The sequence below is a fragment of the Humulus lupulus genome, chromosome 1, assembly GCF_963169125.1.
Source record: "Humulus lupulus chromosome 1, drHumLupu1.1, whole genome shotgun sequence".
Lineage (NCBI taxonomy): Eukaryota > Viridiplantae > Streptophyta > Magnoliopsida > Rosales > Cannabaceae > Humulus > Humulus lupulus.
The window spans coordinates 49,417,195-49,441,308 of NC_084793.1; the positions used below are offsets into that span (position 1 = coordinate 49,417,195).

The 24,114-nt window shown below is 38.8% G+C and overlaps 1 protein-coding gene across 1 annotated transcript; it reads right to left on the reverse strand.

Moving 5' to 3' along the window:
- Nucleotides 1-7,446: 7,446 nt before the first annotated feature.
- On the reverse strand, nucleotides 7,447-10,120 carry LOC133792142 (uncharacterized). The gene is made up of 6 exons (XM_062230061.1): nucleotides 9,900-10,120; nucleotides 9,607-9,804; nucleotides 8,671-8,958; nucleotides 8,143-8,304; nucleotides 7,834-7,917; nucleotides 7,447-7,738 (listed from the first exon to the last, which is right to left on the reverse strand). The coding sequence occupies exons 1-6, from the start codon at nucleotides 9,927-9,929 to the stop codon at nucleotides 7,631-7,633; spliced, it is 870 nt and encodes a 289-aa protein (XP_062086045.1). The 5' UTR covers nucleotides 9,930-10,120; the 3' UTR covers nucleotides 7,447-7,630.
- Between the last annotated feature and the right edge of the window lie 13,994 nt (nucleotides 10,121-24,114).

Below are 24,114 nucleotides of genomic sequence, written 5' to 3' on the forward strand. Positions count from 1 at the left end.
TGGGAATTTAGTGAGTATATTGGGGTCTATTCTAATATCGAGGAATATTATTGGTGATTAATTAGGTATTGGGTAGTAAGCGGTAAAGATTAGAGACACTCGAGGAGTTAGCGGGAATTAGGGTGAAATGACTAGAATGCCCCTGAGTGGACTAAAGGGTTTAGAATTAATAGGGAGGGCATTTTGGTCAATTGGATTTTTAAAGATAGATACTATTGAGGCTTTATGTTAGTGGAGGTGGTAGAATGTAACAGAAGTCTGAAGAGAAGGAAAAGAAAGGAAGGGAAAACAGAGTAGTTCTCCTAGAGTCGGTTTGTGGTTTTTCTCACCATTTCTCTTCATTCTTCTTGGAGAAAAAATTCAGAGGAGAGCTAGGTCAACTAAGCCATAAAGTTTCTGAGCTAATCTTGAAGATTTGACAAGGGTTTAGCAAGGATAGGCCATCTACTTGAGGTAAGACCTTGAAGTTTCTTCAGTTCTGGTTTTGGTTTTTAACTAAGGTATCTAAGCTGGGTTGATGGGGAATTCTAGGGAAGTTAGAGCCAAGAGTTGAGGAGGAGCAGGCTAAGGAAGTCTGGAGGCAACTTGAGGTCGAATTTCCATCAGAGGTATAAGTTCTAAGCTTTTAACTTTGATGTTTTGACTGGTTTCTGTTGAGTTTTGAAGTCTAGAAGTGGCTATGGTGAATTTTGAGATTAGGGATGCATGTGCTTGGGTTTTGAGTATTTGGGATGTTTGGGATGAGTGGAGTGTGTTAATAAGCTTGTTTTTGAGTTTGGTGAAGGTTTGGAGCAGTTTTGGTTAAGTTTGGTTCGAGGAAATCGCAGGAGGGAAAATTGGGGTATTGCATGTCTATGACTAGCGCTACAGCGCTAGCCTTTGGGCGCTGTAGCGCTAGGCCAAGCTTTCTGGGGGAATTTGGTTCTGCTTGTAGCGCTGTAGCGCCCTCCCAAGAGCGCTGTAGCGCTGCCCTGTTTCCAGAAAGGGATTTTAGGGTTATTTGCAAGGGTTTTTTACCAAGGGTTTGGTGTTTGGTTCCACCACCTTGTTTGGTGGAACTAGGACTTCCCGGGGGCTCGGGATTGGTCCCGAGGCTAGGTGTTGGACTCGAGGTTTGGTGATGACTTTGACCTATGATTGTGTTTAGGTGAGCGCTAGGGCTCGAGAGGGATCGTGCTCAAGGAGTCAAGTGATCAAAGCTAGCGAATCGAAAGGTAAGAAAGTTGCACCTGATTATGTGGCTAGGTTGGGACTAAGTGTTCCCTATGTTTGTATGCATTGTTATGTGAATGTGATTAACCATGTGGATACGATGGGACTAAGAGCTCCCTATATTTGTATATCATGTCATGAGATGGTATTATTATGCCATGGGACATGCGATAACCGGCCTAAGGGTGTCGGAATCAATATTTGCGCACAGGGCGCGGCTCGGCCACTGGTAGCTGAGACAGCTTATTTATCACTAAGCTCGGTTAAGCTGGCTAGAGTCAGTGAGTATTACACTGAGGGCGGCCCAAGAGAGCCGAAGACAATGTGTTAAATAGAGGGTGCGACTAAGGGCGCTGACCCTAAATATCATTTGATGATGTGATAAACTGTTGATTATGATCGTGAATATTGTGCTATGAACATGATTTGTTGGCTGTTTGGATGACAAACTGTGAATCTGTTGTGTGTTATCTCTGATTGGATAAATATTATGAAATGCTGAATTCCTGGTTGTGCATTGTGGGATATTTGATAAATGATGTTGATCTTGCTATGTTATCATGCTTTCTTGCTAGGCCTCGGCTCACGGGTGCTATGTGGTGCAGGTAAAGGCAGGGGTAGGCTGAATCAACCATGAGTTGGAGAGCTCTGGGGGTGAGGTGTACATTGTCAGCTACTCGGCCGCCACGGTCGAGGAATTGTACAGGGGCAGAAACCTAAAATGTATATTTTGCCATTAGAGTGGCTTGAATTATTTGTAACTCTTGGAATTTGTTGTAACTAAGACGTCTAAACCCTGCTTTGAGTTTCCATGTATTAAACTGTCATTTTTAATGAAAATAGCCTGTTTGTGACCAAAATCTTTTATTCCTAATATGTTGACGACATTGAATTCACACTTTGTTTAAATGACTTGGTTAGCAAGTCTTGCACTATTCTAAACACACAGTGTAACAGTCTTGGTTATCCAGGGCGTTACAAAATTGGCTAAGTGTTGGCAGTCACCTCTATTTACGTTTTTCTCTCTAAGCTAGTTCTTGGAGTGGTTCTCTTCTTACTCATCAAGAATTCAAGTTATCAAGCTAGAGAAAGCTTTGATTTTGGGGATTTGGAGGAAATTAGAGACTTTTTGGAAGATTAAAAGTTGTTTAGGACTTCAAAACTAGCCTGGGATTTTGAAATCCAATAAGTTAATTCTCACTTTCTGAAGTTTAATGTTCTTGAGGATGTTCTTAAGTTTCTTTGAAGTTTTGGCTTGAATTTTTTAATTTCACATGTTCTAGGTGGTTTGATTGGGACAAATAGGTATAGAATTAAGTTTATACTTTTTTTATGCTTGGTTACTGCTGGGATTCAAGTTTTGAGGTTTGATTTTTGGATTTAAGTGAGAGCTTGGGTTCAAGAGCTCTAATTTGTGAATTTTGGCATCCTTGTTTTTTTCTAATGTTTTAATGATGATATGTTGTTGTTTGAAGTTGTAGTAATTATTTGTGGTTGTTTAGGTGTCAAAACCTGCTGGGAAAATGTCTTTAAATCTAGTTTTGAGGTCTGGTATAGCAAGGAAAATCGTGGGTTACAATTTAGGGGAAAACACTTTGAATTCTGTGTAATTTTGGGTTTCTGGTGGCCTATTTCGACCACGCTAGTGTCTTAGTATAGGTGAAATTTTGAATATGATTTTGGGTTTCGAGACTAGATGCGCGATCACGCCAATGCCCTAGAAACCCCAAAACAATATTCCTATGGGCGCGATCGCGCCAGGTGTCCCAAAATGGTAATTTCAGTAACTTTTGAGACTTGGTTCGAAGGCTTTAGGGCCTATCTTAGGGGCCCACTTGGGGGCTCGGGGGACATTTCTAGTGCCCCATTAGCTTGAAATAGTGATTCCAAGAGTTAGGATTTTGATTGGAACTCGGGATCTAGTTTTGGTTCCTGATGAGTGTATACTTACATTGTGACTAGGGTTTCCGCAAGGCTCGAGACAGGGATCGCACTCGAGGTCGTTTCATCTTTCGCACAAGTCTTGAGGTAAGAAAATTGGCATATGTACATAGCACATATTGGTTTTCATGCATACTAGCATTGACTTATCTTTGAATGATTGGTGTAATTGACATTCGGCCATCGTGTGTGACGTGGGCCAGTCGGCCATTGTGCGTAACATGGGTTGTGAAGGCGAGTCTAGTTTAAGGGTGCAGTCCCCACTCACCCGGCATGGACCATAGGCTTGGCGCCGGAGTATGTACCTCGCTCGGTTGGGTCATTCGGCAAGGTTGTTTTCCTGGGTCGTGTAAATGATTCATGTGATTGAAATAAATATACTTGTGAACTGTAAAACATGTTTGCGATTTATATGATTGGAATAAATGAACTTTGTATCTGTGAAACATATGGTTATTGATTATAAATAATTTGATTATTATTATGCCATGTGGGGTCTTTTTGCTGGGCCTTGGCTCACGGGTGCTCTATGGTGCAGGTAAGGGCAAGCTAGAGTTGGACCAGCCATGAGTTGGAGGGCTTTGGAGTGGCACGTACATATTCGGCCTCCTTGGCCACCACGGTCAAGTTATTTTGGGGAACTTAGAAAAGTTAGTTCAGTTTTGATGCTTAGGTCGACTAATTTTTGTAATGTTTAATATAAATATTTTTTTTTGTTTATAAACTTTTGGGATCTTGTGTATCTATTCGAACCTTTTAATGAAACGTTTAACTTTATTGAACAAACTTTTTAATACCTAAACAATAGTTTAATTTTAATTACACTTTTGAATCCAAATGACTCGCTTATCGAGTTAAGCACTATTTTAAACATACGCTATAACGGTCTTGGATTAGTAGGATGTTATGCTAACACCAGCACTCGGCATGGCGCTGAAGCCAACTGGTTGAACAGTTGGGCTGAACTGTGGAGCGCTCATAACACTCATTTGGATTGGAGTATATGGCGAGTACTAGATTCCCGGAGCCACGACATTTGGGAACAACGAAGTGGTAAGAAGGAGTGGTCCTCCGAATGCTCCAATATGAGCATCCTCCTAGTTGATGTACTCTTAGGCTAGACGTATGAAGTCGTTGAGCCTGTGGCATCCTCTTTGCTGAAGGTCATTCCATAGTGGGCAACCTGCTCGGACGCCTGCTTGTAGGGCCATCAGGTGTTGGCCATCATCGACCCTTTTGGTCCTAGCTGCTTCTTCCTTAAAGCGCTTGATGTAGGCTTGGTCCCTTGTCCCTTCTTTATGTTGGTCAGAGCATTGACCTCAAAATTAACCTTCCAAGCAGCTATGAATTGTCTTCGAAAGGATGAGGAGATTTGTGCCACAAATGGATGGATCTTGGCTTATGCTTCTTGAACCACTCATCAGCTTGTTCCGTTAGAGCAACGGGAAGACGCAGCATTTAGCATCCTCTAAGAAGCGGTGAACCAACATCAATATGTTGAACTGTGAAAGATGGTCAGTTGGATCTGTGCCTTTGTTGTACGAATCGATGTTTGGAATTTTGAAGCCTTGAGGCAATAGGGCTTCCACAAAGTGGGGAGCACAAGGCTCCCCATCTTCTTCCTCTGAGTCAGAGTCATGACCTTGTCTCCAGACCATCTTCAGCATTATCCTTTTCAAACTCTCCAACTCTGCACGGAGAGTGTTGTGATTTTGATTGGCACTTTCTGTCAGGTGTTCTCTCCTCCAAGCATTAAGGTCATCTTGGAGATTTGGTTGTTGTTGTCTCCCACGATTTTCCTCGGGAGCTGTTTTGTTCCTGCGAGCATTCAGAACGTCTCGCAGGTTAAGTTGTGCTTGGTGGCGACCACTGTCCTTGGGGTATCCTACTTCTCTTTCCCCCTCGGAGTCAACGTACTCCTTATTGACCGAGACACTGATTCCTTGTCCTCAGTTGCCAGAGACATTTCTCCTGTTGGCCAATTGGCCAGGGTTTCTTTGAGGCTGGCGGGACACCACCTCCAGGCCTAACGTGGTCTATCGCAGCGCGCCTGGGCTCCGCGGACGCTAGCGGCCTGGCAGTGTCCTCAATTTCCATGCCCTTGATCACTATTGGCCCGTCTTGGAGCCTGAATGGGCTCAAAAGCCTAACGAGTTCTCTTCTGCCCCTGTGCGGGGTCTTCATCGACCTTGCCTTTACCATGATCTTGTGGTGCAGGCGAGGCTCCAGCTCCCCAACTGGGTGCGCAGGTGGCACGCCAACTGGCGGATCTTCCGCCATGTTAGTAGGGTGCTCGGGAGGCACACCCACTGGTTCAACAGGTGGCACTCCAGCTAGGTGTGCAGGTGGCATGCCAGCTGGCTGCCTAGGCAGTACCTCGGCATGAGGGTCCACTCACAGCCCTTGGGCCACCAAAGTAGCCCTTGTAGCATTAACCATCTCTTGTAGGGCGATGATATTCCCTCCTCGGCATCAAATTTCTGTTGTTGGGTGGCAACTTGGTCTTTGAGAGCCACCACCTCCGGTGGTTCCTCCGTGTCCATGGGGTGAGGATAATCATCTTCATAAAACTTTTTGTCTTTATCGTCGTAATCGGGGTTTTCATTGTAATCCTCCTGGGCCACATCCGGGTATTCTAGCAGAGGTAGTCGGTTGGGTTCTCTTCCCTCAGCTTCAGTCAGAGGAGCGACATCGTCTGGAGCGTTTCTTCTAGTGGTCACCATGACTGAATCTTCAAAGCTTTCTTCACAATTCTCAATGAAAGTACCAAAATGTTGATTGTATTTTTCGCTATCAACTAATTAAACAAGAACTTAAAGAAATGCTGGTAAAATACACAGATTTTACGTGGTTCAGGTTATAAAACAACCCTAGTCCACGAGGCTTTAGTATTAGTGTTCTTGAAGCTTGAGATGGCAAGCTTCAATGGAGGTTTTCTTAGGCAGTGTATGTGTTTCTCTGAGTACAAAAGTTGGATCAAAAGTCTTTTTACAATGGAAGCCCCAACCCTATTTATGTTGTTGGGGATAATTAATTCCCTTAATGGGGATTTATTACAAACATTCACAATCATGTGGGAGTTTAATGCTAATTAATACCTCCGGGTGCACTAATTAAGGTGGTGGGCCCAGGCGTATCGCACGGGGCCCAATTCATAGGTTTCAGCCCACTACTTTACAGGAAACACGCCCCATGACACTGTTAGAACGCAGCAGGACATTTCCCATGTCAGGCGACGCATTGGAACATGCCAATTGTCGAGTGTGCAAGCTCGACACCACTATTCGAGGCACAAAAAGTTGTCAGATAGCCGCTTGCGGTACAAAGCTGTTGCGATTGACATATGGCGTTTCCTCCAAGTACTGGGGACAAACTCCTAGACCTGGAGGACTAACTGACCAAGAAGGCGGGAGGACCATAACAGACCTCCTCAAGACGTGGCCTAACTTGAAGACATCCACACTTGGAAATGGTACATAACGCATTGGGAGGAGTCTACGCTTTGAGGAGCTCTAGGCGGGCTTCACAGGACTTCATTAGCTCCCGAGAGGTCTAATTACTTCTCTAATGACTGTCATGTGTCCAATGATGATATTACAGACAACATATATATATATATAATAGTAGTATAGTATGTAAAAATATAATATTTAAATGATGTAAAAAAATATTAAGAAAATATTTAAAATGAATAAAATATATCAAAAGATATAATATTAGAATGATGTAGAAAAGAAATTGAAAAACTGATATATGTTGTAATATAAAAGTACTATGAATTATAAAATCTTTTTTTTTGGATTAGTTTATATTTTAGTTTATCTTATAAATTTGAATAAATTTAAAATATAATTATGTGATATTATATATGGGTATATATTTTAAATATTAAAGATTTAAGAATACTATTGATAATTAGAGAAAATATTTGAAATGAATAAAAAAATATTAAAAAAATATAATACTGAAATGAAAATGAGAAAAAATAAAGAATCTAATAGATGGTGTGATGTAAAAGTTAAAAGTAAAATAGATAAAGTAGTATTTTTTAGAGGTATTTTAAAAGATAGCATATAGCATGTTCTAAGATAAAATTACCCAGTAACAAGGTTATATTATTACAAATTACACTCTAGTCTTTCTCTTGTTTTTCAATACAAGTTTGGAAAAACCAAGTGAAGATACGCGTTAAATTGTATGTAAGATTAATTGCACAAAATTTTGCCAAGGTTTTATTTCTTACTTTTTCCTATGTAACTAGCTAGCAATGAAAAAATAAACATAGAAGTGCTGTTTATTAATATAGATATAATGTCTATTATCTTGTCATTTTTTAATTTATTTTAACTGGAAAATTTTCAACAACAGAGGGGACTAGCAGTTCTTATGGCTTAGTTAATCCCAGAACAGTTTATAATTGTGAGGAATCTGTCCACAACATGACTCATCAATAAATCATTAAAAAAAAATAATAAAACTAAGCCAAAAGTGTTCCCTCCATCACAGTAAAGGCTTTTCCTTGCAAAAGTACTCTCTGGTTTTGCTCGTCTAGATGAATATTCAACACCCCTCCTCTTGGTGATGCCTGAGCAGGATAATAAAAAACAGCATAATAAGATCAGACGTTGGAAATCAAGAGAGGTAGAATAAGCCAACGAACAGACAGTATAAAACAAGTACCTGATACGCAACAAAATCACACTTCCCTAGTTCTTTGCTCCAATAGGGTGCTAATGCACAATGAGCACTTCCACAAACAGGGTCCTAAAAAAACATGCATAAGAAAAGGGTTAAACTCAGTATAATAAGTGGTTTTCTTTGTTTTAGGCTTTTAGTCTATTTTTACTTGGTTTACTACGAGTTTCTTGGATGCACCAAAATTCCATTAGTCGCTATTTAACGAGGTTTAGTTATGTGTAAATCAGGAGCTTATAAAACATAACACTACACTAATTGGATGGTCCAAAACCTAGCTTATTAGCCAAATACCTCATTGACTCCAAACTTTGGGCAGAAGAACCTGCTGTGAAAATCAAATCCAGACTCTGAAGGAGCAATTCCAGTTACGACTATCCCCATTCCTGGACATTTTTGTAGTGCACCAAAGTCTGGCTGCAATTCTGCAACATCTTCTGCTGATGGAACCACAACCTGGAGAGCACAAAATTATTGACTTATATAGATACATATATAAATAGGAGATGACAACGTTCGAGCTAAAATGGGATTTGAGCACTTAAATAATTTTTTAAACAGTTTGTTGCACTAGTATTTTTTTGTTTATGCGCTTGTAAAATTCAATTGTTCTGTAAATTATTCCAAATTTCTTAAAAATTTGCAGTATATCTTAAATAACTATAATGTACACCATCGTAACAATAAAATTTAGGTGCCAAAATCCTATTTTGAATGCACCCTATAACTATGTATATATATATATTTACATATTATACACAAACTATTCATATACAATATCTCTTATACATGCAAGAAAATAGCTTGGATTGAATGACTTACAATGATCTTATCCAAGGAAGTTATCCTTGTATTAACCACAATAGCACCGCCCAAGGCTTTAGATATCAAGATTGAGTCCTCAGCAGAAACAGATTCGGTGAGGGGATCAGTGGGAAAGTTCAATTCAATGAAAAAGCCTTTGTGTGTTTCAGTACCAGACCTCTCTACAACTTTTTTAGCAGTTAGAATCCCAGACAGAGTGGCAAACTCGATAATGTTTGAATCTACTTCTCCAGATGTAAAGAGAGCATGTGAAGCAGCTAGTGTTGCATGCCCACAAAGCTTAACCTGCCAAAATGTTCAAAATGGGTGTTAACTGTCAATGTCCGTTGAATCTTCAATGACCCTTTTAAAAGAAAAAAATGGCAGTTAGAATTCTTAATAACCCCACATTAAAGGGAGTCAAATGCACTATTTAAAAAAGCCATTTAACATGTTCGAAATATCGAACCCATGCATAGAAACAAAATTTAGTTTCAGATGCAGAATCAAAGATTGAGGCAGTTGTCAGAATTGAATTTGACATGACTGAAACAATGATTAAATCTAACAGCAAAAACATATCTTTTATAAAAAGAATTTATCAACTAAACTTGAATTAATATAAGTAGTCTCTTTTGATTTCAACCGAGGAGAATTAGATTTTAACGTGAGAAAACTCAGTAACAACTTAAATATATTCGATTGGTTCCACTTCTGGATCTAAAGCCCGATCATAAATCAAAAAAGAAAAGAAGTTGTTGTTTTTTTTTCCTTATCTAACACAGATTATATGTGACCACTATTAAATAAATAGAAGCAATTTTTTTTGCCATAACATTGACTCTACTATAACGGGTTACCCAACTTACTCATTCACCGAATACCCATAAGCAAAATTGGAAAATTTATTATATAAAAAAAAAAAGAATGAGTTTGAGAGAATTGGAAGGAGACCTCAGCTACGGGAGTGAACCATCTAAGATGAAATCTTGGAATCGAAGAGCCGGAGGAAGTGAGCCGAGTCAGATAACAAGTGTCGGGGATGTTAAATTCGGCCGCCACGGATTGCAACCATTGCTCGTCCTTTTCTTCCTCCAGCAACAAAACAGCAGCTGGGTTTCCCTTAAATGCGGAGTCAGTGAAAGCATCGACCTGTTTTATATCAACTCAGTACTTATTCACACACACATATATATATATATATATATATATCAATACGTATACGTATAGAGGGTGAGAGAGAGTACCACAGAGTATTTGACGGGGTTCTTTGCCATTTTTCTGAAAAGAATGATGGGCTTTGTACAAAGTAAATGCAAGTGAGTATATTATAGAGAAGGAGATAGCCACAGAGTATGTTTATATCTGAGTCAACGGCCTCCCATCTTTCAGTTTCAGCTGGGTCAAATTTTTCTGCAAGCTCCCTATTATGATCTTTGTTGTTCTTTTTTGTCTGAATTGACTATTGTGATTTTATTAATGATAAGTGTATGATTGTAAGAAACGCTAATTAAACAAGATGACAGGTGGATATCAACATCCGAGTAAGGTGATGTGCATATATATAAGGGAATCAAGTACCCTGTCAAATTAGTGTGCGTCTAATAACACCATATAATGATTAGCCATATCACAATAGTTATAAAATTAAAAAAGAATAAATATACGAATTATTACTACTTACAAATCGTGCCATGTTAGTGCGTATAATTCAATTAAAAAATTAATAAAAAAATAAAATTATTAAATTATTTTAAAAATAATTAAACTTTTTCCTATTTTATTTAAATATGTTTTACTTCTTTTTACTTAAATATTAAAAAAATTAAAAAATTATATATAATAGTATTTTATTTAAATTATTTACTTTAGTTTTATTTGCATGTACAATAAATTTTTTGTTTAATTGATTATGCTTCAATTTTTTTTCTCAAAAATGATTAATTTTAAAAATTAAACAAATCAAAAACTAATGTTTTATGAATTGGAGAGTAGAAAAGTATAATTATAATAAAATTCTAAATTAATAAATATAGTATGATTATAATATGACACCGACCACTACCCAATAATTTATAATTTTCTTTTTTATTTTTTCTTTGAGGAATATCACTTTTATACTAGGCACGTTATCCTATTCCACTCCAATTCATAAAACATTGTTTTTTTAATATGTTTAATTTATTTAATTTTTAAAAGTCACCATCTTTGAGAAAAAAAAAATTAAAGCATAATTAATCAAATAAGAAATTTATTGTACATGCAAACAAAATTAAAGAAAAATAATTCAAATAAAATATTATTAAAGTTATTATTGTATATAATTTTTTTAATATTTAAATAAAAAAAGAAAAATAAGTATGCATCAATTCATGAAACATTATTTTTTTTAATTCATGCTTCAATTTAAATTTCTTTAAGGAATATCACTTTTCTACTAGTCACGTCATCCTTTTCTACTCCAATTCATAAAACATTATTTTTTTTAATTCATAAAAAATTGTTTAATTTTTAAAATTCATCATCTTTGAGGAAAAAAATTGAAGCATAATCAATCAAACAAGAAATTAAAGAAATAAAAATATATAATATTTAAATCTAATTTTTTAATTTCTTTACTATTTAAATAAAAAGAAGTAAAAAATAATTAATTCACTACAACAAATTTGATATACAATGACTCCCTACAATGTCTTACACCATTGGTGTAAGACATTAAAACTTATCAGGGGTTTTAAATGTCTAATGGTGTAAGACATTGAAAGTGCATATTAATGGCTACAATTGGAAGACATTAAAAATGGTGGAAGACGTTGTAAATAGGCTGGGGTAGTGTTTATGGGTACATCCAACGTCTCCCAGTGGGAGACGTTGGATGTCGCCCTTTTATAATACCCATCTTCTTCCTCTTCCTCACCATTACACCAACCCGAGAGCATGCACAAACCAAAGAGGCGAATTGGGGCTGCGATTTTAGGGTTCTAAGGTAAGTTTTTATTTTATTTTATTGATTTTTAGTTAATTATTTTGCAAATAAATCATAGGTTTTGCATTATGATGAGTAATATACATGATTTTGTGTTAGTTTTACATTTTTATGCATTTTTTTATATACATTGTAGGATTTTGTGGTTTTTCCATGGAAGTTTTTAGGGATTTATGATTTTTTAGTTTTTTTTTTAATTTAACCTATCATATTGTATAGATTTCATTAGAGTATATATGTTCATGATTTTTTTAAATTTTTATCATTTTTTATTTCGAAATTTAGATATATTTTTGTATATATTTGAATTTTTTTTAAATTGTAACTATTTTGTTATATATATAGTTATGTTAAAATAAATTTATTAAATAATTTATAAAATATAAATATATGAAATTTTTTATGTTTTTGTTTATTATTAAGTATTTAGGTTATGAAATTTTATATTGATTTTTTGTTGAGGTTATAATTAGCGGCACATTGGGATTTTTTTTATTTGTTTACCAATATCATTTACTATTATTAGATATTTAGTGATATTTGTTTAGTAATGTTTAACATATTAATTAATTTAATTTCATAGGTTGTGATTTTTGTGGTGAGATTTTAGAGAGTATTTTGCATCAAAATTCATATATCAATCACACATTTGAGGTAATTAAGTTTCTAAAATTACAATAATACGTTATATATTGCTAGATATTTAGTGATGTTTTATTTATTATTTATTAATTTTATTTTATTGGTTTGTGGATTTAATAGCGAATTTGATTACTGAGTGAAGTAATTTTGCTAGCTTTTGGATTAAAGATTGCAAGAGGTACATATATATTCTTTTACTTCTACTTTTAATATTATTAAACAAATGTTAGAGGAGTTTGAATATCTTAAATATTCATCCATAGTGAAGTAGGTTCTGAGATTAAAATTGTGTGCTGCGGTGATAACAGAAGGTTGAGAACTTGTGTGTATTAGTGAAGTAGGTTCTGAGAAATTTGACTGTGTGCTGCGGAGCTATAAGGAAGAAACTTATTGTATGTTGTTTGAATTGTTTGTTTTGCTATTCACATGCAGATGGTTAGGTCACTATTATAGGGGAAATGCTGCCCGATTTTATCTAGGATAATAAACAATTAGTTTTATATAGACATTCTATAAGGAAGAAACTTATTGTATGTTGTTTGAATTGTTTGTTTTGATATTCACATGTAGATGGTTAGATCACTATTATAGGGGAAATGCTGCCCGATTTTATCTAGGATAATAAAAAATTAGTTTTATATAGACATACAAATTTATCACGTGCTTATTTAGTGTTGTTTCTTTTCTTTTCCATAGACATAGGAGAATATATGGATAAACAGTGGATGTCAGCGAATAGGTTATCTGCAGAATATAGGAACGGGGTCGATTTGTTCTTAAGGTTTTGTTCGGAAAATGTGAAAGACCCAAATTTTACTTATTGTCCATGTCTTAAGTGTGGAAATGTTAAAAAGATGGATCTTAAAAAGATTAAAGAACACTTATATTTCAATGGGATCGACAAGAGTTACACAATTTGGTATTACCATGGGGAGATAGCTCCGATTGCTCCAACTCTGCCAAGTAGACCAAAAGGAGTGAGGAGGAATATAGTGGAGGAGAACTGGGATCCATTAGATGAAATGATTGACGACGCACATTATGGATCAGGAGTAGACCCAAATAAGTTTGAGACACTCCTTAATGATGCCGAGAAACCAATTTACCCTGGTTGTACAAGATTTACAAAATTATCTGCGCTTCTTAGGTTGTACAATCTAAAAGCTAAACATGGCTGGAGTGATAAAAGCATTACTGAGTTATTTGGTTTCTTGAAGGAGTTATTGCCTGAAGATAATGAAATTCCAATTTCATTTTATGAGGCAAAGAAGACGTTATGCTCATTAGGCATGCAGTACGAAAAAATTCATGCATGTCCTAATGATTGCATATTATATCGAAATAGTTTTGCAGACGCAAAATTGTGTCCTACTTGTGGTGAGTCACGATGGCAAAAGAAAAGAAATGGTGACGATGTCAAGGAAGGAGTACCTACCAAAGTTTTGTGGTACCTTCCGCCAATTCCTCGTTTCATCCGATTGTTTAGAAATGCCGAACATGCTAAAATTTTGTCGTGGCATGCTAATGAAAGAATAAAGGATGGTAAATTAAGACATCCAGCTGACACCCTTGCTTGGAAGAGAGTTGATTTGAAGTGGCCTTCTTTTGGAAATGAATCTCGTAATATTCGTCTAGGTCTTTCGACTGACAGGTTTAATCCACACGCATCCCTTAGCAGTAAGTATAGTTGTTGGCCTGTTATGCTTGTTATTTACAATCTACCCCCATGGTTGTGTATGAAGAGAAAGTTTACGATTTTGACCTTGTTGATATCAGGACCTAAACAACCTGGTAATGATATTGACGTCTATCTAGCTCCTCTTATAGATGACTTGAAAACTGTGTGGGATGAAGGGGTTAAGGTTTATGATGCGTATAGGCAGGAAGAATTTAATCTTAGAGCGGTCTTATTGTGGACAATTAATGACTTTCCTGCTTATGGAAATTTATCTGGGTTTAGTGTGAAAGGATATAAAGCTTGCCCCGTTTGTCAAGAAAAAACATGTTCTGAATACTTGAAACACTCTCGGAATATATGTTATATGGGACATAGGAAGTTCTTGCCTAATACGAATAAACTTCGGACTTGGAAGAAGGCATTCAATGGTAAACAAGAGTTTGAAGAGGCTCCTGAGCCATTGAATGGGATCCAAGTACTTGAGAAGATGTCTAAAATTGTGTTCAAGTTAGGGAAGCCCAAAGTTCGTACACCTACAAAGATGAAACGTAGTCGCAAGGCCAAGGTTGTGGAGGAGCCAAAAGGGTGTTATAAAAAGAAATCTGTTTTCTTCGAACTTGAATATTGTTTCACAGGATCATTACCGGCAACTCCAAGCTGAGGTTAAATGGGCACCTGATGGCCCTGATGATGTGCTAACGACGGCGTTGGGCACTCCTGAGCCTCGAGGACGTGTTAGGGCTGGAGGACACAGTGTGTCCCGCTCAGTATACTAGAATACTCCAACACCTACCTCAACAAAAAATAAATCAAAAGCCTCTTCTTCGAATGACGACATTAGAAAGGAATTTGAAGAAAGATTTCGAAAACAAGAAGAAGAGCATCGTCAACAAGCACAACGCCTAGAAGAGCGCCTTCAGCAACAAGATGAGCTCTTGAGAAAATTATTGGCCCAACAGAGCGGGTCAGGATCTAACGTTGGAGTCCCACCAGCGCCATCATCATACTATGTGCCCGACCCACCAGTGCCACCAGCGCAGGCGTCCTACTATACTCCAGACCCAGTAGTGCCTCAAGCAGAACACCACATTGTTGCACTACAACCGCTTTTGCAAGAGGTAATTAAACTTTCTTGAACATTCTGAAACCAAATAAATTTCTTTACTGCTTCAACATGATTATTTGTATATAATATGTTTCTTACGCAGGGCCGAGCATGCCAATTAGCAATTGGTTCGGTTTCAAACATTGTTGCATCAGGTACACTCATTGAAAGAGAGGCAGGCAACAACTTCCAAGTTATGATTACGAGTGTTCTTAAGCCAACCTGTCCTCTCCCTTTTGCATATCCTGATTTGGACATGTACATAGTTGCTCAGGCCATTGGGACGCCAATAGCGTGGCCTAAGGATTTTGTCATTATATCTGAAGATGTAACTCATGAGGTGATGCCATGTTTTTACATAATTATCTTTACAATTCTATATTTGTTTGTAATTTTTTTAATTGTTGATATAATTGTATACATACTCCCTCTACAAGTAGGACCAAATCACAACGACCAAGAGCTCCATCAACACAACAACCTCGAGAAAGAAGACGACAACAAACTCCTCCAACACAATTGGCCCACACTCCATTGGAACGATTATAACAAGAAAAAAGATGTAAAAATATATATTTTTTTATTTTTTTTAAAGATTTTTTTTTTATTAATTTTTTAATTGAATTACATACCTGGCACTGCCACATCAGTGCCCAAACTGTCAGAACAACCTTTTGTTAGCCACGTCACCCGAAAATTAACGGAAGTCCCATAATTCAATAACAGTGCATAGTTCGGGGGGAATTTTTAACAACGTGAAAAATTCGGAGGGCACGAATTGCAAGTGGTAATAGTTCGGGGAAAAAAATCATAGTTATTCATTAAAGAATAATGATATGTGCATCAAAATTATGCACCAAAATATTACACCAACTAACGTGGCACTGTTTTTTAAAAAAATGGGTCTCGCCTGAAATAAATTTGATTGGTTAAATGAAATTGTCACGTGAGTTGGTGTAATATTTTAGTGCATATTTAAAAAAAAAAATCAGCAGTCTCTTATTTCCAGTCTCATTCCTATCCCCACCAATTATAATTTGCCACCTAATTTAAAATTCCAAAAATACATTTAACATATTATCTATTAATAACTCTTTGTTTTTTTTTTTAAAAATCATTATCCCCTCCCATTCTCATCTTGGAACTCTCTCTCTCTCAAGCTCTGCATTTCCGGTGGGTGCCATGGGAATACAAGTCCCTTGGTCTGCTATAGTGCTCTTCATATTCTACAATCTTCATTTTTTTCGTTCAGATCTAGAAGCTTAAAACACAGACCACTATTTCTTTCTCTAGAATTAATTATTTGAGAGAGAGAGAATACGCTTAGTAGAGGAGATAATAATAATGAGTCCTTTTTCTTCATTATATATAAAAGTAATCTTCACTATGCCTCCTTTATGTATTCATATCCAAGTTTATAATATAATGTATTAAATATGAGTGTTAGGCTCAAAATTTATTATTTTTTTTTTTTTTTTTGTGGATAAGTAAAGTGGTGTGCTTTCGTTTTGTAAGAGGTGAAACACGCATTGAAGCCACAAAGTAAGAAGCAAAGCACGAGCAGAGGCAAGTCCTCTTATTAGCATCTGCATAAGGAATCTGTAAGACGAAATTTTTAGGCGGGTCAACGGACTAAGAGAGAACACTTCTAGAAATAGACATATCAAATTTATATCATCAACAATTTGGCGTCGTGTGTGGGAAACGAAGAAAAAAGGAGAATCGGTTCTTAATTTCACCAGCCTTCGATAAAGAGAATGATCTCCCCAAAGAACGAAGTTTTGTTAGATAAAGAATCGACAGGACAAAAAGCCATGCCACCAAAAATTAACAATGCGACGACCACAACCTCGACAGCCTTGGCTACTGTCGACATCACTGAACAAGTCAACAAAATGTGTCAATTAATGGAAGCTAGTCAGCAGCAGTCTGACAAAGCCATCAAAACGTTAAAAGAACCATGGGCTAAAATGGAAGTAGAAATCGCTGAACTAAAAAAAAACGTCGAATTTCGGAAGACTCAAGACAAAAGTGAATCCAATGTTGATCGAAACAGGGCTCCCATCTTCATAATCGAATCGCCTGATGACAACTTTCCTTATGACAGGTTTGGATTTCAGGCTTCAAAGCCACTGTCATCAGCTTGTTATCCACCTAGGACAACTGATCATCATACAAAACCACAAGAAACGCGTCAAGACCTAGAAACCGAGCGACATCGAGCATGCCACAAACCACTAATGGAATCAAGTCGAGAATAGCGAATGTGAATCCAACCCCAACTGCCCGATTACTCGAAAATTGGAAAGAGAAAATGATGCGTGAGATGATGCAGAAATTTTCAGAGGCAAGGCCACAACATGGCTCGAATTTATCAGAGCTAGCTTCAAGAGGAGCAAACAAATCCCCGTTCACTGAATGGATCCAAAACCAACCCAAACCCAAAGACTTCGTGATTCCATCTTTGCCAGCCTTTAATGGCAAAGGGGACCCACTTAGTCACCTTTTTCAGTTCCAACAGAAGATGGCATTAGAAGCCAATAATGAAGCAATACACTACAAAGTAATTTCCACTACGTTTTTTGGGCCAACCCTTCTGTGGTTCCACCAACTCAAGCCAGGATCGATTAGTGGCTTTAACGACTTTTGCAAAGCTTTCTTGCAGTAGTACAATGTGAATCATGAGGCCCTAAGAACCATGGCAGTTCCTTATCAGATTGAACAAGGATAAAATGAGCATCCACGACCGTACTTGCAACGGTTCATTGATTTGGTTCGCCAAATCCATGATGTGGATTCCACTATTGCGGCCAATCTATTCGTCAAAAGCCTGCAAGTAGGGACCTTCTGTATGAAAATCTCACTTTGACCCCACCTTATGATATGACAAAGATACAACTCCACGCAGAGGGCGTCTTCAGGGTGTAGAAGTTAGCACTCATTAAGCCTCATCGGACAATCCTTCCCCTCCAGTCAGAAGGGACAAACAGAAGGACAATGAACAAACTTCACAGAGGGGGAGTAAGAAACCAAGAGGTGACAATGATACCTCCAGATTCTCTTCTTATGAATTTACAGTACCTCAAGAAGTTATATACGAAGAAAACAAAGACCGAACAATATGGCGAGACCCTTACAAGATCACCACAACACTCAAACGTCGAGACAAGAGTCGGTTTTGCACTTTCTATAAAGATTATGGGCACACCATGTCAGAATGCCATAACCGTCATAACTAGATTCAAGCTCTGATGAGAAGTGGGAGACTAACCAAGTACATTAAAGGATTTGCAAAGCCATTGACCATTACTCCTGTGTCGGCAACAACAACTGCTCCTGCCCCAACAGTTGTGGCCTCCACGAACACGAAAGAGCCTTTGAAGCAAGTTCCCATGATACAGGGGACTGTGAAACCCTATTTGGAGGACAAGAAGAAAACTAAGTGCCATAGGAGAATGGAAGAAAGGGTGAAATGATATCACTCCCTCTGACACACAGTGAACTTTATTACAGTGGAAGAGCAATGTTTTCCTGCAGACCTTGTCACATTCACAAAAGCAGACATGTGTGGTCTCCACATGCCTCATGACGGCCCTTTAATTATCAAACTCCAAGAGGATCGATGCCAATTGGGTAGAGTTTTGGTTGACGGAGGAAGTGGCATCGACATCCTCTTCTGGGAAACATTTCAAAAGTTGGGGCTCGAAGAATGCCATATCAAATCGTCTACAACGCTAGTGTAGCGTCCCAAATTTGCTAATAAGGCTTAGGGCCTTAATTAGTGTGTCAGAAGGGAAATAATTGATTTAATTATGTTAATATATGAATTTGATGATTATGTGATCATAAATGCATGTTTAGGTGAATTAAATATGCATGTGGGCCCTATTTGGCTATTAGGGGCATATTTGTAATTTTAGCCCGTTAAGGGCATAAATATAATATTTGTGTATATTTTGATTGATACCACGAGTGAGCTGTGATATATTTGTGATGTACAATCTGAAACGGTCCTAGGGAACAGTTTAGCTAAATAGTCACAACGAGGTCGAATACGCGGCTCAGGAGGAGCCTAGGGGTATTTTGGGAACACAGTGGTGCTCAGGATTTATCGGGTAATAGGTAGTAGTTTAGTAATGATTTGGCATGTCAAGATTAAGTGAGGATTTATAGGAACACTCGAGGAATTAGCGGGACATGGCAAATGACAGAATTGCCCTTGGTGGCACTAGAGGATTTATATAAGCTTAAGGGGTATTTTGGACTTTTTGACTAGGGCGGGGTTTGATCACTTAGGCAGCTGAGATTCTAGGGTCATTTAGAAGAAAACAGAAGGAAAGGAAACAAAAGGAATTCCCAGCTCTCTCTCTCTGTATCTCACGGTTCTCTCACCCTCTCTTGGAGCTTGGAAGTTTTGATCACCTTATGGATTTTAGGCTAAAGTCTTTGAAGAATTGGCAGATTGTTGTGCTGGGAAGTGGTTCATGGTCAAATTAAGTTTTGAGGTAAGCTCCTAAAATTAATTTTGCTGTTGAATTCTGCCATGGATGGGAAGCTTGCATGAGAGTTGAATTTTGATTTGATTTTATGTGTAGGTGAGGATTAGGGAGTTGTTTTTAAGTGGTTATGATGTCTAGGCTGTATGGATAAGGAATCTATGCTTAATTCTCAGTTTAATTGGTGTCTGGGGTGAGAATTAAGGGTTTAGGTTTGACAAAATATGCAGAGAAAATGATGGTTTCTGGGTTTCGGAGGCCTAAGCCACGACCCTGTTCTTCAGGTGTCGCGGCCCGCATGTTTGAAGAGGCCAAAGAAGCCTCTAGTTCGCCCAGGCATCGCAGCATGGGGGAGCATGCCACGGCCCATGTCCTCCAGCAGGGAGGGCTTGGCCCTTTGACCAAGTAGCGGGTCGACCCTAATTGGAAAATAAGGGAGGTTAAGGTTTTTAGCTCGAGAACTTGAATGTTAAGGCTCGGGAAGGATCCTACCACTCGGTTTGGTAGAATCCAAGGTCCTGGAGGCTAGATTAATATTACAAAGTTATTTATTGGTTTAGAACTTGATGGATGGTTATTATGAATGCGTTGTGACTAGGTTTTTAACGAGGCTCAGGATAGAGGACTGTGCTTGGGATCGCGGTGCTCAGATAGCTTAGGACACATGTAAGAAAACTTTTGTACCCGTAGAGCAAGGCATGGACCTATTGTTTGTATTGTAGGGCATAGCCCTAATACTTGTGTTTAATATGTGTTTAAATATCTGTGGTTATTATTCCATGTGATACATGTTTGTGATTGAACGGCGAAGGCTGGGAAACGGCAAGAAACCGAGCACGACAAGGGGTCGGGAATGACGTTGAGCACGCTGAGTGCAGGCCAATAAGGTGAGACCCTTCTAGGGTGCTGGAGCCACCCTCTCGGTGAAGACTGCGAACCCAGGGCCTGGTAAAGTGCCTGGGACGGCGTTGGCCACCATGTGTTTAGCCTGTTGGTTGTTTTGTTATATGTTATGGATAGTTATGCATATGTTATATGTTTTGTGTTGAGTTTTCTTGCTGGGCTTAAGCTCACGGGTGCTCTATGGTGCAGGTAAGGACAAGGGAAAGGTCGACCAACCATGAGTATGGAGAGCGTGGAGCGACGGGTACATGTTCGGCCTACCTAGCTGCCACGGCCATGGATATTTTTGAGAAAATGTACTATAATAGTTGTTTTGTCGCCTAAGTCAACCATGTGTATATTTTGATCTGTATCGTATTTTCTAAACTGTATGTTTGGACCCAACTCTAAAACTTTCCAAGATTTCAATGAATAACCAAATGTTTTATACTTAATGTATTTAAATGAGTTTAACTTCAGTTTAGTCACACTTCTAACCTAAAACTTCGATTAGCGAGCTAATGGCACATTTTTAACTCACTTAGTAATGGCTCTAAGGAAGTAGGGTGTTACAACTTGGTATCAGAGCATTCCAAGGTTTATGGTTCCTGGGGATCAACCGAACAAGTATGCTCGCTGCTAGTGACAAGCTCGACTCAGGGTTGGTTGGTATTTAAAGAATTATATGATTAATTACTTGTTTAAAGTTTCCTTGTTTGCTTGAATATATATAAACAGAGCATGATGAATGAAGTTATATATGCATAATATTAGGGCATGGCCCCCATGATTGTTGTATGTTATCTGTGTTATGTGGACTTGCTGGTTATGGTTGATTGATGAAATTCGGAGGTGGTTTTGGATGTTGTTATCATGCCTGATGTGCGGTGTCATTGGTTGCAAGAATATTGCAGTAATGTCTCAACAATCAATTAGACTCCGCGACAATAGGGTTTAGGATGACAATCAGGGTCAAGAACCTCCACCTGCCCCACCGAATTGGCAACAGTTTTTGCCGAGATAGAAGCTAAACTTCACCGAATTGAAGAAGAGCTTTGATAGTTGAGGCTGTAGGCCCCTCCTCAGGGTAGTGGGTTACAGGTTCCACAGGCTGTGGCACCAGTGCCAGCCCAGCCTATAATGGAGAATAGATGGGAACCTTTGTATGAGAGGTTCAGGAAACAGCATCCTCCCACCTTTGAGAGTGGCCCAGACCCACTGCAGGTAGAGTAGTGGATGAATATGATTTCTTCCATCCTGGATTTCATGAGGGTGGAAGGGAATGAGAGAGTAGCTTGCACCAACTATATGTTGAGAGAAGATGCCCACATATGGTGGGATGTTGTGTTACAGAGAAGGAATATTGCAGTTATGACCTGGGAAGAGTTCAAGAATATATTCAATGAGAAGTATTACAGTGTCACACTCCGAGCTGTGAAGGTGGATGAATTTACCAACCTGACTCAGAACCGGATGATGGTTACTGAGTATGCTTTGAAGTTTGACCGGATAGCGAAGTTCGCGCCGGATTTGGTGCCGACTGACATGGCACGAAGAGATCAGTTTGTGCGGGGATTGAATGTCATGATCGCCTGTGACATCAAGATAACTTTAGATCCAAGAACCACCACTTATGCATAGGTAGTGGACAAGGCCCTTATAGCTGAGGGGGCCAAGGATTAGATTTGGCGGGAGGGCACTGGTAGGCATGATGCTCGGAGGAAGGTGCCTCCTTTTATTGGATCTAGCTAGGGTAGTGGCCCCAGTGAGTAGAAGAGAAAGGCCCTAGACTCTTTTGTTCCTCCTGGCTTGGATAAGACGGCACAGGGTGCTTTCAGTGGCCATCAGGGAGGGGGAGACAACTGGAGGAGTTTCCCAGCGTGTCCTCGGTGCAGATGACGACATCAGGGAGAGTGTAGGATTAAGGCATGCTTTACTTGTGGGAGCATCAGTCATTTGAGGAAGGACTGCCCATAAGCCAAGAAGGAAGAGCCGAAACAAAGCGACAGCGTCACTCCTTCCAGAGTATTTACCTTGACCCAGACTGAGGCTGAGGCTAGCCCCTCGGTTGTGACATGTCAAATTTCTAGTGTTGGTTCGTCTTTTACTGCATTGATTGACTCGGGGGCTAATCATTCTTTTGTATCTGCTAGAGTGATAGATCAACTCTGTAGACCAAGTGATTAGTATGCTAAGGAATTTCAGACTTTGTTGTCGACTGGGGAACTAGTAGTCTCTAGGAGATGGGTTAGAGCACTACCAGTAGAGATAGACAGTAGGGAGTTTTCTATGGATCTGATTGAGTTAGCGGTGGATGACTTTGATATGATCCTAGGGATGGATTGGTTATCAAAGTATGGGGCGACGATTGACTGCAAGCACATGATGGTGACCATTGAACCGGAAGGGGAGGTACCCTTTGTATTCGTGGGGATAGTGAGTGGACGGCGGTACCTATGATTTCGACACTGAAGGCTAGAGACCTAATGCAAGAGGGTTGCATAGGATTCCTAGAAAACATTGTGGATACTTCAACAGTTGTTTTGATTGGACCGGATAAGACTAGATTGGTATGTGAGTTTCCTGATTTGTACCCTGCAGACTTACCAGGGCTGCTGCCACATCGAGAGATCAAGTTCTTCTTAGATTTGGCACCAGGGGCAGAGCCAGTATCTAGGACACCTTATAGAATGGCTCCGATAGAGTTGAAGGATCTGAAGATTCAGTTGTAAGAGTTACTGGATTTAGGATTCATCAGACCGAGTTTTTTGCGATGGGGTGCTCTGGTGTTGTTCGTCAATAAGAAGGATGGGTCCTTAAGGATGTCTATCAACTATAGAGAATTGAAAAAATTGACCATTAAGAACATGTACCCACTACCTTGGATTGACAACTTGTGTTGATTAGCTACAAGGGAAGACAATGTTCTCTAAGATTGACCTTCGGTCAGGCTACCACCAGTTGAGGATTAAAGAGGAGGACATACCAAAGACCGCTTTCCACACGAGGTATGGAAACTATGAATTCCTGGTTATTTCCATTGGATTAACCAATGCCCCAGCAGCTTTTATGGACTTGATGAATAGGGTCTTCAAGGATTATCTGGACAAGTTTGTGATCGTATTCATTGACGATATACTGGTGTACTCTCACTCAGAGACAGAGCATGAGCAGCATCTACGCCTGGTATTACACCGATTGAGGGAGCACAGGTTATATGCTAAGTTTAGCAAGTGTGAGTTTTGGCTACCCCAAGTAACATTTTTGGGTCATATTGTTAGTAAGGAGGGGATTCTGTTTGACCTAAGGAAGATTGAAGCAGTGAGGGATTGGTCCAAGCCGAGAAGTGTACCAGAGGTTAGGAGCTTTTTGGGATCAGCAGGGTACTATCGGCGGTTCGTCGAGGGATTCTTCAAAATAGCCACACCACTAACCAAACTGACATGTAAGAAGACTAAGTATGTATGAACAGACAAGTGTGAGAACAATCTCAAGGAGTTGAAGTAGCAACTGATCACTGCTCCAGTATTGAGTCTGCCGTCAGACAATGAGAAATTTGTAGTCTACTGTGATGCTTCCAGACAGGGTTTGGGGTGTGTACTGATGCAAGCCAAAAAGGTATAGCCTACGCGTCGAGACAGTTGAAGGAGTATGAACAGAGGTATCCCACACA